This window comes from Aulonocara sp. 'chitande type north' Nkhata Bay, linkage group LG10 (genome assembly GCF_057382095.1).
Source record: "Aulonocara sp. 'chitande type north' Nkhata Bay isolate Kocher_YH1m ecotype deep benthic linkage group LG10, A_spYH_male_GT1.1, whole genome shotgun sequence".
NCBI classification, from domain to species: Eukaryota; Metazoa; Chordata; class Actinopteri; order Cichliformes; family Cichlidae; genus Aulonocara; species Aulonocara sp. 'chitande type north' Nkhata Bay.
In genome coordinates this window covers 14,313,882-14,328,975 of record NC_141353.1, presented here as the reverse complement: position 1 = coordinate 14,328,975, position 15,094 = coordinate 14,313,882, and the positions used below count along the sequence as shown (strand labels likewise).

General features: G+C 41.1%; 1 protein-coding gene across 6 annotated transcripts in view; it reads right to left on the bottom strand.

Moving 5' to 3' along the window:
- Window positions 1–713: 713 nt before the first annotated feature.
- The window catches only part of mink1 (misshapen-like kinase 1), a 36,349-nt gene continuing 21,968 nt past the window's right edge, over window positions 714–15,094 (bottom strand). For 3 of the 6 annotated variants that reach the window (XM_086308422.1, XM_086308426.1, XM_086308423.1), the window contains 17 exons: window positions 14,766–15,032; window positions 14,382–14,461; window positions 14,161–14,264; window positions 13,969–14,060; window positions 13,655–13,678; window positions 12,709–12,860; window positions 12,483–12,600; window positions 8,823–8,939; window positions 8,447–8,558; window positions 8,094–8,243; window positions 7,830–7,973; window positions 7,226–7,360; window positions 6,990–7,090; window positions 6,714–6,863; window positions 6,478–6,637; window positions 6,257–6,396; window positions 714–5,935 (listed from right to left, as the gene is read on the bottom strand). In XM_086308422.1, the coding sequence (XP_086164548.1) occupies window positions 5,852–5,935; window positions 6,257–6,396; window positions 6,478–6,637; window positions 6,714–6,863; window positions 6,990–7,090; window positions 7,226–7,360; window positions 7,830–7,973; window positions 8,094–8,243; window positions 8,447–8,558; window positions 8,823–8,939; window positions 12,483–12,600; window positions 12,709–12,860; window positions 13,655–13,678; window positions 13,969–14,060; window positions 14,161–14,264; window positions 14,382–14,461; window positions 14,766–15,032 (2,130 nt within the window). In that variant the 3' untranslated portion in view covers window positions 714–5,851. The remainder of the gene's footprint in view (window positions 5,936–6,256; window positions 6,397–6,477; window positions 6,638–6,713; window positions 6,864–6,989; window positions 7,091–7,225; window positions 7,361–7,829; window positions 7,974–8,093; window positions 8,244–8,446; window positions 8,559–8,822; window positions 8,940–12,482; window positions 12,601–12,708; window positions 12,861–13,654; window positions 13,679–13,968; window positions 14,061–14,160; window positions 14,265–14,381; window positions 14,462–14,765; window positions 15,033–15,094) is intronic. The other 3 variants (XM_086308424.1, XM_086308427.1, XM_086308425.1) reach the window with 2 other exon arrangements.

Here is a 15,094-nt window from a genome sequence, read left to right as displayed (position 1 = left end):
ACCATGGATACATACTTTCAGGCTGCTGCATGTCAATATGAACCAAATTCTCCGTTTCCTGCATCTTGTGGAATCTGCCAAGAAGTAAAGCAGTTTTGAAGGCAAAAAGGGGTCAAGACCCTTAATAGTGAGGTGTGGCCAGTAAATGTAGTGTTAAAACTCAAAGCTGGCACACAGCAAACTTGGTTATCTGCTTAATTAGACATATGTGGCAGCAACCTGAACCTTCAGTCTCCAAAGAAATTTTATGTTGAATGCCGATGCATGTCATAGCTTTTCCACTAACTCATTGTTAACAGACTTTAGGTACATGGAAATGTCTGGCGGATGCTTTTGTCTTTAGACACCGGGGGGTGCTGCAGCTCATTCTGCATCTCTGACTCAGAAAATGAGGACTGTGAACCAAAAACAAATCTTGAAGAAAATTTGTTAAATCTATTTACAAGTTAGGCTATGAAGACTGAGTAGTGCCTTTTGTTAAGTGGACCCTACACAGTTGCTTCGTAGTAACAAAGGAGGAGTGACAGGAACATGAAGTCCAGGCAGACTTTTAGCACCATGATGTGGCTGAACACTGAAGTACATCTCACTCCGTTCACTGCTGTTGTGTGATACGAAACCGATGTCAACTGCAGCCCTCGCTGCAATAATACTATAATTCCCTACTGGGCATTTGTTGCAGTGCAAAGAAAAACAATTCAAACAGACTCAAATGCGATCAAGGTATTTTATTTTTCAAACAATCTGTATTAAGACATGAATTCATTCAACACAATCTTGAAAGTTTAAAGTTTAGTCTATGAAATACAATCTGGAGTTAATCTCTCACAAGGAACACAGACGCGCGCGCACACTAAAACATTGCAAAGATGTCTTTCTAAAAAACGAACCAAAAAGTTATTGAAAAAGAACAGGAGATATTGTGTTTCTGTCCAAAGAGCCACGTCGATGTAGAGCTCCCCATGTTTTGATCTGCCTCACTCCCCGACTACAGCTGCTAATCCTGTCACACGGGATTGATTAGAAATATAAGTTAGAAGAGAAGAGTGCCTCATGAGACGATTATCTATCAGCCATTTATCGATACTTAAGAGTTCACAAAGGCAGTTTTTGGATTACATCAAGCGTCCCAGCATGTGATTGTGTTAAACCGACATTTTTTTTTGTGTATGTGTGATTACAAACAAAAGTGAGAGCACAGAATGATTTTTGTAACACACAAACTAGCCTATGTTAAGTCTGCCGAAGGCCACTGGAGAATCACGACCTGCAAGTCACACTCGCATGGACAATTTTGAAACTCTTCAAACGCTTGTATTGCTTTAAATTAAAAAAAAAGGAAGAAAGAAAGACGAACAATCCTCCAAACCTACAACTCAAGAGTCAAATCACACAAATTCAGCGGTCAAGTCTGTCCAAGCTTACGGCCAGACTGACGCAAATCTTCCCAGAAAACTAATGAGCTGTGAGGTTCAGGTCTTTTAATGGTCGTTGGCACAAAATGAAATAGCACTTTCACAGCTTAAGGTGCATTTAGGGAAATCGTCAACCATAACCACTCGTCCGTCTTCCAGACCGCAACACCATTAGAAGATTTTCTGCTGCACGAAATGAGGCAACAAGCTGAGTGTTTGGGAGTGACGCTCTCGGTCGGGTTGGCGACAAACGTTTGTCAAAAGGCTTTCATGGTTAACGTTAATAATTTAGCTGCAGTGCTCTCCAGAAAACCTGCCAGCACAAACCATGCAGTTAAAATGACAAGAGTTAAGTGATGCTATGGCTTTTTGATTTTGTTTACATGGAAGTGATTATTTTTTTGTGTATGCAGGATATTTCACGCAACTGCGAATGGAGTACATTATGGAAGTTATGTGTTTAAAAGAGGGGAAAACGCACTGATTTTACACATCAAAGCTTTGCATACACTCAAGCTTGAGCTCTCCTACAATTTGGATGATTTTCATTTTTTCATAAGCCGTCCATCATGCTATATGTGTGAAGTAGCCAGATTCATGTTTAACACTTCAGAATCAGATCTTTTTATTTCCAGGCATGCATCCACTATCCTGTACACTGAAGCTCCCACAATCACACACTGCAATTTCAGTTAAAGATTCAGGTGTGCAAAAATGTAGTCTCAAGCAAGAATTTTTGTCGGCCTTCAGCCCCGAGCAGCGCGACCCGACATCACACGAAGCACCTACTGACACCAAAAACAGACTCTGACGTGTAAAATCAGTGGAATTACTTTCTATACTTCATGAAAACTAAAGATTATTGGCTCGTTTGTGGCGTGTGAAGAGCCGATGACCCCACACCACAGACTATTGGGCTCCTAACATCAGCGTACTTCTGTCTTCATGATCATTGCGATCATCTCCTGAGAATATTATCAGCCTGTCACACCTCTGTAGGCCATTTACACCAGAGGGCAGATCCAACCTCAAGTGTCTGAATCCCAGCCACATCTGACTCCTCCGCTAACAACAGACATGTATGTTTCTGTCTGGATAGATTTTTAAGACTGTCCACATATACACACACAGTTGTCTCCTGCTTAGCTATAACAACTCCTAATTACACCCGGACTAGTTTAATGAATGACAGAATGAAAGGGGAATATTTGGTGGAGGGGGGCAAATAAAATATCCCATCTCTCCGTTAGACTCGGGTATAGCTTTGATCTCTCAGCCTTAAAATACATTGTGCTTAGATTAATAGAGCGGTACACACTTTCATATAAATACAAATCTGTCGTATAGATGTACATTCACTTTTTATTTCTCAATATAGACTCATTTACATATTTTATAAAATAGGCTTCTCAGGATAAGTCACGCTACTCTCCCCACTACAACATTACACAATCAACATGTTAAAGAAGCGCTTAGATCACCTGTGCAGAATGAACCTACATTTTTAGGAGCAGACATCACTCACACACAAACACACACATACACACACAGTTTAACTTGATGTGTGCACATTAACTTTTGTTTTTTCCTCTACATATTCATGGCTTTACTCTATGCTGGCTCCTGCTGTGAGTACATCCTCAACACGTTACACTGGATTAACTGGACATATATTAACTTATCTGTTATTGCAATTCTCTCAATAGATTCTTGTCTGCTGATTATTTGAAGTTAGAATATATGTTGCCCAAAAAATAAAACAGAAAGAAAGAAAGAACAAAGAAAAAGCATTTAAAGTCCATTTAAGAGATAATATGGATTTTACTTAAGTGCACTTAACTGGCACAGGACATTAATCTTGACGAGGGAGCAAATATAATTGTGCCTCTTCTTCGTGTGATTTCAGTAAAGAGATTTTTGGGGGTGGGAGCGAGGGGGTGGGCATATAGGGGTGGGGAGTGGGCTCACAACCCTTCCAAAAAAAGCATCTCACCTTCCCGAGTCCAAGGCACTGCTTTAACTGTAAACATGGCAGATTGATAAAAAATAAGGATTTGATCATAGAAAGCACAAGTGCCAGAGCTCTGGGACGATTGTAGTTGTAGACGTTTGAAAAGTAGGTCATGGCACATAAAAGATACTTAGGAATAAAAACACATTCGCTTAAGGGGAAAACAACTTTGATACAGTACTATATAATCTATTTCAATGGCTTACATGCACACCAAAGTATCTGTGTGAGATATACTTGTAAATGTATGTTTGCTGAAGGTGCTTTCCATGCCCATTTATCGCATACTCTCAGAAAATTAACCACCTATTTATAGAACTTTCGATTAAACGCTCTGTCCTGAATTTACACTGCAGTCTTGATAGCCTTCTTCGTTTTTTAATGAATAAAATATATCTCCTTAGCTTAAAGAGCAGGCTTTAACAAACCTTCCTACAGATCACTGGCTAAGATTCAGTTTATAATTCTTATAATATTTACATAATAGTTCTTGATGTACAAGTTGGTGAACAAACAGCACATTTTCCCAGCAACCACGCTAAACATCCACCTCTGGCAGTGCAGTGAACCAAGTGACTCACTGAACAAAAAGCTCCATTCATCAAGCCTCTTCCTGATAAGGCTGCCTCATGCTTGTACCGTAGTGTTTGGTGTAGAGGAACAACCAATCTCTCGCTTAAGCAGCTTCCTGAAGTCTAATTCCCCTTAAAAAAATTAACAAAATCTAATCTATGCAAAAGAAACACAGAATCATACCATAACACCACTAACTCACATTTTGGATTGGTATATTGAAAGCAAAATATTGGTTAGTGATCTGTAGGAATAGTTTCTTGGTCAGCATCCATAAGCTCCTCTTTCCCTTTGGCCTTGCTTCAAACCTCTGCTGCAAAATATATACGGTGAACTTTGGCAGAATGTACAGATATAAAATATATTAAGTCTCGTGAGTTTCAGCTGTGCTCTCCAAAGTGCCTGATGAGATGGAGCCCTCTGCGGTACAGCAGAGTCCCCATTAATCGAATCTTTCTACTGGCCCAGGACAAATATGACTTCTATCACACACAGAGGGCTGTTCTACCGCAAATGCCTGGACAAACACTTCTCACGAAAAAAATCCACACTAACAAAATAGTCTAAGAACTAAAATATAATACAGTAGAGTAGATCAGAGTGGTAGGAAGGTAGCAAACCCTCCTCCCGTGTCTCACTAACATCCTCCTCCTCCTGACAAATCTCCCGTCCCCTCTCTCCCCTTCAGAGTTGCCGTCATACTCCAACACTGCTAGCCAAATATATGAACTCCCCTGCTCAAAACACTCCACGAGAATAGTATATATTGCAATATAATGGCAACGTAATTACAGTAAAATTAAAAATACCAGTAGGCTAATACCAATACAGAATCACTACATATAAATATCAAATTTGTGTAGTTTTGAAAATCTATGGAAACAAAAAAGTTTAGATACAAGCCTGATGAGACATACAACTGATCGTTTCGCCTAAACTACAAAAAGGCAAAGCAGGAAGTTTTCACCGTACTCATTCTGAGTACCGTATAGTATGGAGACTTCTGATTGATCGTTCAAAGTGAATTTATTCTGTTATTGAAGGATTTTAGGCTTATTTGCCAGTGATTAAGAACTGAATCATATTTTGGTTTGGTCAGAGAAACAAAGTAAGAGTTCCTTTAACTGTCTACTGTAGATTTAAAAAAAAAAAAAGAAGAAGAAGAAGAAAAAAAAATTTAAACAAGCTACTTCGCCGGACTTTGTCCGTTTGTAATATGTTTGTAATAATTCTTTGAGCCTCCCTGAATCTGTAGAAGCCTCAAAATAACCAGGGGCCACGAGCCGTTGCAGGTGTTTATCGTCTCACGTCGGCTATGCAAGAGGCCTGCAAATGATTCGGATCCAAGTCTAAGGTGCTATCTATTTACAGCTTCATTTTGATATATACCATTAGTAAATAATGCCTTCCTCAAAAGTACTGGAGAACCATCAAGGAATGTTAACATACTTCACAATTAGGAACTAAATATTTACGACTGAACACGGGTCCACAAAGAAAAGGAAATCAAGACAAGAATATATACAGTACAAATGAAATAGATGGTATCAACATATGAAGCTCATCGGCTGTTTTTCACGGTATCCTCGAGGGAGAATGTTTTCACGGGGTCACGGTTGAAACTGCGTCTTAAGGAGTGTAAGTTGGAATGGATTTTTAAGATTGTTTTTGTATGTATCTGTGTGTGTTGTGTGTGCTATGTGTGTGTGTGTGTGTGTGCGTGTCTCTTTGGACTATGAGTGCTTGAGTGTGAGCTTGCTGGAGAGAAAAGAGAGAGTGATGTTCACGTTTGGTGCATGCGTTAGCGCAAATTTCGGATGCACTTCTTGCTTCGATCCCTGCTGGGGTCCTTTCACCAGTTCATGATGCAGTTTCTGTTCAACGTCATGAAGTAAACCTGGCTGCTGCCTCCGGACCGCACTGATGCGAAAAACACCTGAGGATAGACACAATCGAGATGCATGTTATTCCTTTTTAAAGATGTTACCAACAAGCTGCATCCAGGAGCTGATCAACGCTGTTAAAAGGTGTTAATGGCTGGGACGGTGTGCTGGAAAGGCACTCGAGGTAATCACCGATTCACATATAAATAACTCTTTGTGTATCTCATGAGCTTCGGGGTTCTGGTGACAAGATTACTTTCTTTCAGGGTAGCTGCACACCTCTGCAATCAGTGGCTAAGCTAAGCTAATCAGCTGCAGGCTCTGTGTTCATACTAAAAGCAGAGTTAACCTTCTACAAGTGTTTCTATGTTTACCTTATCATTTCTCTCGCAGAGGAACTTCAGCCGCTGAGCTCTTTTGTGCATAAAAACACCGTCCAAGTGGCCAGTCTCCACAGAGCGGATCTCAATGGCCTTTTCTCCCCAACCCATGATCTGGTTTGAGCAGATATGAGCTGCAGAGCACAGTGTAAGGTTAGGACCGGATTAACCAGTTACAGTCTTTACAATTCAATGCTGCTTGGTGTGACCCGTACCAACAGATGTAGGCATCTCGCCCCACTGCAGGACAACGTCCTTTATTATGCGCCCATATGTGTTGACGTAGACGCCCTCGTCCTCATAGCACAGCAGCATCTCCATGCCGTCTGAGCTGGGCAGGAACACGATTGCGTGTGGTGTCACTTGGCTCTGGATCTGTTTGAGATAGAAACCCGGAGGGATGAGCTACTGTCTGCTTTATATTTTACAAATCGTTGCCGTAAAAACTTACGTGAACGGGAATATAAATATCATAGTTGTTTCCAGAATCCACATCAATGGCGTGGAAGCCAGCGCAAGATCCATAGATGACCTTCAACCTCTGGCCTTCCTCCACTGTCAAGTCGACCAAGACAGGCCTGTGTGGCAAATCTGAAAAAGACTGGTTTAAAGGGGTGGAGGGTGATAGGATGCAGAAAGGGAGAATGAGAAGATAATCAACTTGAACCCGCTTCTGGTTGACTGCCCTTGCATAACTAATCCAGCTCATACGAAAGGGGAGACTTACCTTGAAGGCCATGAATTTGTGATAAGGTTTGGGCGCCCAAGCATAAACTTCCACCGCATTCTTCAAAGCAATCACCAGGAACTTTATCCTCTCGTATTTCACTAGACAGAACAAGCACAAGGCCATCTGACATCAGACACTTGTAATTAATAATTTACTGTGCCGAATGCATTCATCACCAATTTCTCAGGAGTTTAATAAAGACCACGGATAAAAAGCCATCATCTGTCACTCACCCACTTTGTAGTGTACACAGCCCTCCATCTCTCCCACTGTGGTCCAACCCTGCTTCTTTTCTACCTCAGGATCATTGTGGAGGATTTTATTCCTCAGCCATGCCAGGTAGTAGACACGCACTTTGTTTTTCTTGCCTTAATAGATGCACAGAGAGAAAGATCAATTATAAATCTGACTACATTATAGTAATTATTTAAGTGCATTTATATAATGTGGTTACATTTTTTTTTTTTATCCTGCAATTAAAGGTCGGGAAATTACAAAATGCCACTAATGGCACAATTAAAAATGCACGTTTTTCAGCCACAGCAACACAGTCTTCTCTCAGTCTACTTGCCTTTTTAGACTTTGGCCTCACAGAAAGGAAATTAAAGTTGAAGGGTCATTGTTTTTGACATAGCAGAGGAGACTCACAACATATGACACAGCTGTCAGTACAGTGAGTGAATAAAAAAAGCAGTGAGAGACAGCTTTGTAGGGGATAACAGCCAACTTTTGTTAGTATTTTCAAATGTAGAAAAAAGAAGCTTGTTTATCATCTCATGACCAAAGGACAGACAAACTTAACCAGCTGCAGCAACAGCAGTGGGCAGCAGTTGTGACCTGATATGGTGATGAGCAGGTTGAGGCCCTCCAGGACGTCCATCTGCTGGAACCTGCGAGAGTTGATGAGGGGGTACACCTTGCCCTGACCACTACGATCCAGTAGCTTCAAACCATTCTCCGTGCCTACCAAAAGGTTCACACCTAAAGACACACACACACACACACACACACACACACACACACACACACACACACTTCGGTAAGAGTGTTTGCATTTTGCATTGATATTTTTTCATTAATAAATACTGAACCGGGTCTTACCCCAAAGTGCAGCGCACAGGATCTCAGAGTTAAACCTCTTCTTATACTTGCGGATCTCTGGTGTGTCATTAGGAGGGCGTGTGTTGGTGGGATTGACATTCACCATGGATCCTTTCCTCACTTCCATCTTCAGCTGATCAAACCTGGAGCCTACACATAGAAGCAGCAATGGGAATGGCTTATTTGAAGAGGGAAAACACAAATCAGTACAAAATACATATATACTAATGTTTCAATAATCCTATTTTAAATCAACATTACATCCATTATCAAGTCATCAGACTTATTTTTGTAAATAAAGGAAAAGTATTCTGATGCAAAAACAAGGTTAAGGTAGTGAATATTTCGCTCACCACTGACAGATATGTTATCGCCTGTACCTCCTGGTGACTGGTACATCCCCAGATCCACAAAGGTAGTGAAAGAGGATTTGCCAGATGCCTTAACCAAACCTCTGGACTGATACTGGGAGAACAGGATGTGTGTGTTAGTTGTATATTCTTGTTTAAGTCTACATTTCTTCTGAAAATGTATTTTTCTTCCATCTCCAAGTGTTTTAAGTGCTTGTGTGACATCAAAACAGCTTTAAGAGCTGCACTACTGATATTTGTAAATGCATTCAGTTATGGGTGAACTTCGTGACTGATCTGATGGTAAATGTGGAACACATCGGGAGGGAGGGGGGAGGAGGAATTTAGGGCTGATATACTTAGCATCAGTAACACTTACATCGTAAACAGAGTCCTTCCCAGGAGAGGAGTGAGTGGCTGAGTCAGTGGGGGAGTGAGAGGGCTGCACCACATCTGGCAAGTTAGTGTATCCGTTATGGCTGCGCTTCTCTGGGGTCTTTCAGATGAAATAAACACAAAACAAACAAACAGAATTATTAAGTATTACATAATGATATGACAGACTCAGATTAGGATAATCTGCTGCACCAGTTACTCAGAAACATTTAGCACATAAACAGTGACTCTGACTTTGAAAAGTTACTTTAAATGTTCAATACTGTAACAATCAGTAATGGACATCGTGCAGTTTTCTGTCTCCATTATGTGAACGACCCCAAAATCATTATCTGAGTTGTAAAGGTTCTGTCATGCACAACCACTGGATGCTTTCCCAGTCGAATTTCTTTCAGGAAAAACTGAACATGCATGAGCTGTTTTAAAGCCACATTAAGGAAAATGAGTAACAAAGAAAATAAAAGTCTAAACTGACAGGAACCTACATGCACAGCCATAAAAGCTATTCATTAAATACAAATTTATCATAAACTTTTTCACAAGTTTATGATAAATTACACCCTATATGTCCTCAAAACGGTATCTTACACATACTCGGGAATGAATGAATGAAGAATCTCATCTGCACGCTGCTATAAAATGTGATCCTGTCAAGATAATATTTGACGTGCCCCGCCAGGCTGGAGGACTGTCACTGTTCTAATGTGTCGCAGAGGGATGTGGTGCTGTCACTGGAAATGGTTTTAGGATTTGCATTAAAAACTGAAAGCATTCAACATAAAAGTAATCAACATTCTTCCTCTGTGTGCTCAGTGTGTTGTGTATGTCATTTTAGCACCAATGGCAGACTATTTAATAGCACCATATATTTCCCTGGTGATCATTAGTATCCCTCAGATGGTATAAAACATGGACGCAGCTTCCAGGTCAGAAAAATGAAGCCAGTGCAGAAGTTTCTTAACCCTGAAGGCTACCAGATGGTGATAATTGTGGTTGCAAAAAGACATTCTGTCCTACAGAAGCATATGTGAAATCAGCATTATCTGGACCGCTGTAAACCTTCCTCATGAGTTAACGATGAGCTGTTTTGGGTCATACTGAATAAAAAATTAAGTCTAGTTTGTAAATCTTTGTCCCACTATGTCTCAAAAAGGAGAATTATCTTGGATAGACTCATTTCATCCCTCCCTTCCTCCCCATCACATCCCTTTTTTTTTTCTTTTAACTGAAATGGAGACTATAGAAACGCTATTCTCGAGGCTTCAAAACACAACATTAGAAACCAATCGATGGCATCATGGCAGAGGTGTGGACTCGAGTCACATGACTTGGACTCGAGTCAGACTCGAGTCATTAATTTTATGACTTTAGACTTGACTTGAAAAAATGTTCTAAGACTTGTGACTTGACTTGGACTTTTACACCAATGACTTGGGACTTGAATTGGACTTGAACCGGTTTACTTGAAAAGACTTGATATTTTACCCCAAATATAAAATTTAACATGCATATTATATAGAGATTGAAAATGTGACGTCATTCACGGGTAGAACCGCAAAGGATTCTGGGAACTCGTGGCAAGAGGTACTAGCGCATGCAGGCTTTCAATTAAAATCAGTTATACAGCGATAAAAAGAAACACAAAAATGTCAAGAAGCCGTTGTATTATTAACTGCAATAGCCGGTCGCATGACAGCCACGGGAAGCCGACGGGTAAAGAGATCGGTTGTTATCGGATTACGTCGTTGAAGAGAAATTGTTCGAGCCATGTTTCCGAAGTAACAAAGAGGCGACTGGATTGCAGCCATTCAAAGATAAAATATAACGTCCCAGAACACTCCAGCTCACAGGTTAGTCTGCTCCAAGCATTTACACAAAGGTCAGTGTTTTTTAGTAGTTAATACGTCATTTTTCTTAACATAATTGGTGATATAGGTTACAAGCAAGTCTGGCGCTGAACAGAAATTGTCGTGCTATGCTCCTGTGTTTATTGTGCATAAATAATGAATTGTCCTGACACAATATTGCGTTTCGCTTCTGTTATTATGGTACATTGACAAAAACATATACTTTTATTCACAGGATAAAACAGGTTTTTTGTATCACTAATTGCCCAGTACGATTACAGCATACAGTATTATTGTCACTGCTACATTTCTGTGATGCTACCAGAAATTATTTCCACTACTAATTAATTACCGTTGAGCTCAAAGGTCCTATTAATAAACGGTTAACGAATGTGTATTTATGACGACAATTTGTGAGACTGGTAAACTTATGATACGTACGATGGTCTTTCGTTCTACACGGTGCATTTCAAGGTCCTGTACCCATCCGTCGGTAAACTGTACCTGGGCTTGTTGCAGTGACCTGAAGTTACTAAACTTCATGAGTGTGTGCACTCACTCCAAGAACCGTGTAATTATAAATATGCATATAAATATGCTACGATGAGATAGCTGACTTCATCTAACTAGCAAATATTGTCCAGGCTACGTTGGTGATACAGTTTTTTTAATGTGTATGATATTTTTGTCATGCGATTTTAAAGCTGGTCCTACAACCGCATCCAAGAATAACATGCAGCTTATCACAGAACTGTCGGTGAAAATTATTCTTGGAGCTAGGTTTAATTGAGCTGCATTTTAAAGAGGTGCAATTTCACAATTTGTGTATATTTTCTAAGTTCACTATTTTGTCATGTGTTGAGAAAAACACAGATTTTAAAATTACATGGTCTAATATTTACATTTAGCATAACTGCAACATGCTTTTTTTTTTTTTTTTTTAAAGACTCGAAAGGACTTGAAATTCAAAGTTTCAGACTTGAGACTTGACTCGGACTTTTACACCAGTGACTTGAGACTCGACTCTGACTTGCCTGACATTACTTGAGACTTGACTTGAGGATAAAGACTTGAGACTTACTTGAGACTTGCAAAACAATGACTTGGTCCCACCTCTGCATCATGGTAAAAATGTCCTCCTTTTATATAACTGTGGCCTGTCACAAATATACATTTTGTGCACTTTCAAACTCACACACATATGCACAAAACTACTGCACTTCGTTAAAAGTGACAACTCATTATGAGCCATCTGGAAGACACATGCTGTCATGGCTGTCTCTCAAAAAAAAAAAAAAATCAAAAGACATTTGACAATCTAACTCGGGCTGGCTAAAGGCTGTCTTCAGGCAACATAGACACTAAAATAAAAGGAGTTAAAAGAAAAGAATAATTAAAGTTACTAACAACAGCTGTGCAATACAGAAGCTGTGGTTTCACAACCTCGCAGTCCACTGTTACGCGACACAGTGTTGTACGTGTTCCGGTTTCTGATTCACTTGCGAGTGCTTGTTAAGCACTGGTGCAAAATGTGGAATCTTCTTTGCTTTCAGTGCATTGATGAAATCTGAAAGCTGCCCACATATTTATTTGTGCATGTACAATGACTCCACATTACATAATGTCTTCTTTATTTGGCCATTTGTATACACTGTATATGTAAAAAAGTATAACACCGTTGACGTGGACCAGAGGCTCTTGTCTTCCTGCTTTACAATATTCTGTGACACAAACTGTGTTGATTTCTCCGTGAACTCAATTCATTTTAAGCATCATTACATATACAGATGACTCACCCTCTGTACCAGCATGGTCTGATCCCCATAGCCTCCAGCTTGCTCTCCTTCTCCTGCCTCGCCCTCATCTTCATGAACCACCATGGTGTTGACTGAATCAGTGTCTGCATCTCTGTGGCTGAAATCAAAAAGGATGTAGGATGCTGATTTTACACAAGCAGGTTACTCTTCATTTAAAAGCAAAGCTCACACTGATCCCTGAATTGTAAGTATTAGTTGGTGTTACCGATCTGTGGGGCTTTCTTCCTCCTCTGCTCCCTCGCCGCTTTCGCTTTCTTCGCTACTCTCGCTGCTTTCCGAAGAGGACGAGTAATCGTTGGCTTTGACTGGAGGTCTTGGCGGCTCCTCGGCACGCTCCTTGGCAAAGAGGCCGTGGTCCTGCCAGACAGGATTGCACATAATCTCAGCTATCAAAGAAAATAGCAGCTAACACGACAGCATTACACAGTATGCAAGTGTTTCCCATATACTGCCTTTATTTGGTATATTGTTTTTTCCTAGTGGCACACAGACCAGGTCGCTGTCGCAGTGGCGTTTGCCCAGTCAGACCTGGACTTCACCATGTTGGACTGTAGCTGGTGAGATCCAGTGTGAGCTGGATCTCAAGAGCGAAGCATGTGAGTGAGGGTCACTCGACGAGCCTACAGAGCTGTCGAAGCTGCGGCCTGAGATGGTCCCATCGAAATCAGATCTTACACAGCAACACTAGCCTAATAAACAATAATATTTAATAATAAACCTTGAAACGCGTGTGTGCTTCGTTTTGTGTGCTCAACACAAGCACACCTTCCCAAAGCGAAAACTGCTGCTGCCACACATAAATCTAATTCTATGGGAAACACTTCATGTACTACTGATAAACAATCCAATCCAAAGACAGCTGGTAAGGCAGGCATCGGGATGATGAGCTGAAAAACAGCAGCGATGCAAATGACTCATAATGGATGCAGGTGTTTAGTGAAAGGTGTTCAAACTGCAACAGAATACATGCAAAGTCCTTAGAAAGGATTTTACAGAAGGAAGTTCATTTTATTCCAAGAATAAAATGAGATTTACGTGATGAAAGCAGGCAGTGTAGGGCATGCCTTAAATTCTGTACAAACACTGACAGTAAATGCAAATACCAAGTCATGCAGGAGCATCACAAGCACAGAAGAGACATTGATACTAACCTCCCCTATAGCTCTCTTGTAACTCTGCACATTTAAGGTAAAGTTAAAAAATAGGGATTTAAAAAAAGAAAGAAAGAAAAGGAGCAGCATATATCAGTACTGGCTCAGGAGTAAAGTTGAAGTGAAGAGAAAACCTCGAGTTAGTTTTCTATTAATTCATTTACAGAACAGGTGCATTTAATTTAAAACTAAGCGTAAGCACAGCGCGTTAGTGTGTTTTTTTATTTTACAGATGCTTGTCTGTGGCGAGCACCCCTTTGAGTTCTGTTAAAGCTGGCTATACAAGTAGGCACAGTGAGGAAACAGCCACTCACAGCAGGACGCCCAGGCCGGGAGGAGGTTCGAGATTCTCCTGGCTTGTGACGAGGATCGTGGGAGAGAATGGGCGAATCCATTTTGGAGGAACCTGAAAATAACAACGTCACAGAGAGTAGTTATGCTTCTGAAAATACGCTTACTGCAAAGACAGTCTGCTGAGAAATGGCACTGGGGAGATGGGAACTCACTGAGGATGCGATGCCTCTCTAAACTGCCCGTCTGGGGAAGATTGGATATGATGCTCATGCTGTCTCCTCTCTCCCAGCGATCATTGCGACTGAGATCTGGATTGCTGCCATGAGGTTAGAGTGAGGATAAAAATCAATTAAATCAAGTTGTCATAGATATTTATCCTATTAAAAAGCCACCAAAATTAAAGAAATCTCAGATCAAAGCATGTCTTCAGTACCTGGCTCTTACTGGGTGCCTTATACCAGAGGTTAGGTTGGTGTTGAGAGCTGTGGCGATAGACGCAGTCCTCTGTGGAATCTAAGAAAAACAATGGCAAAGTCTTACATTTTCCAGGCAGCAACAACTTTCATGAAGACTGTGTCTTGTAGACCAACCACTCGAAGATGCACAACAGCTTTTATCATGCAAATTTATTCCTAGTTGGTCGAGTCTTCCCTAGATGTAAGCAAATGAGCTCAACGTACTACCAGCAGCTTCTCTATGAGGTACGCATTTAATGTCTCATTAATAGCTGCAGCTCAGTGAACAGTTGAGGTAACAAAAAAGTTCAAACTTAGGTTGGACGCCGACTACAGAGTCCAAAGCAGCTGCTGAATCTTACCTTGGGTGGAAGTTCTACATCTGGCAGGCGGATCCATGGGCCACGATCCTCTCTGATTTGGTGTGCCTGTGGTGCCTGGGTTTCAGAAGTGGGGTCTGAATTCTGACGCACCAGCTCTCTGGAGTGGATGGGGCGGGGTGTGGGGGTCAGGGAAGGATCCTGGGTAGGGAAGGCGGACATGGTCTTAGTGGGCTGGTCACAGAGTGACTGAGAGCGAGGGACAGGGGCAGCATAAGGCTTCAGAGGAACCAAGTGAGCCATCTGGAACTGCAGGGGACAGGAGCAGCAGCAGCACACCGGGAGGGAAGCGCAGCAGTGGAAAGAAGAGC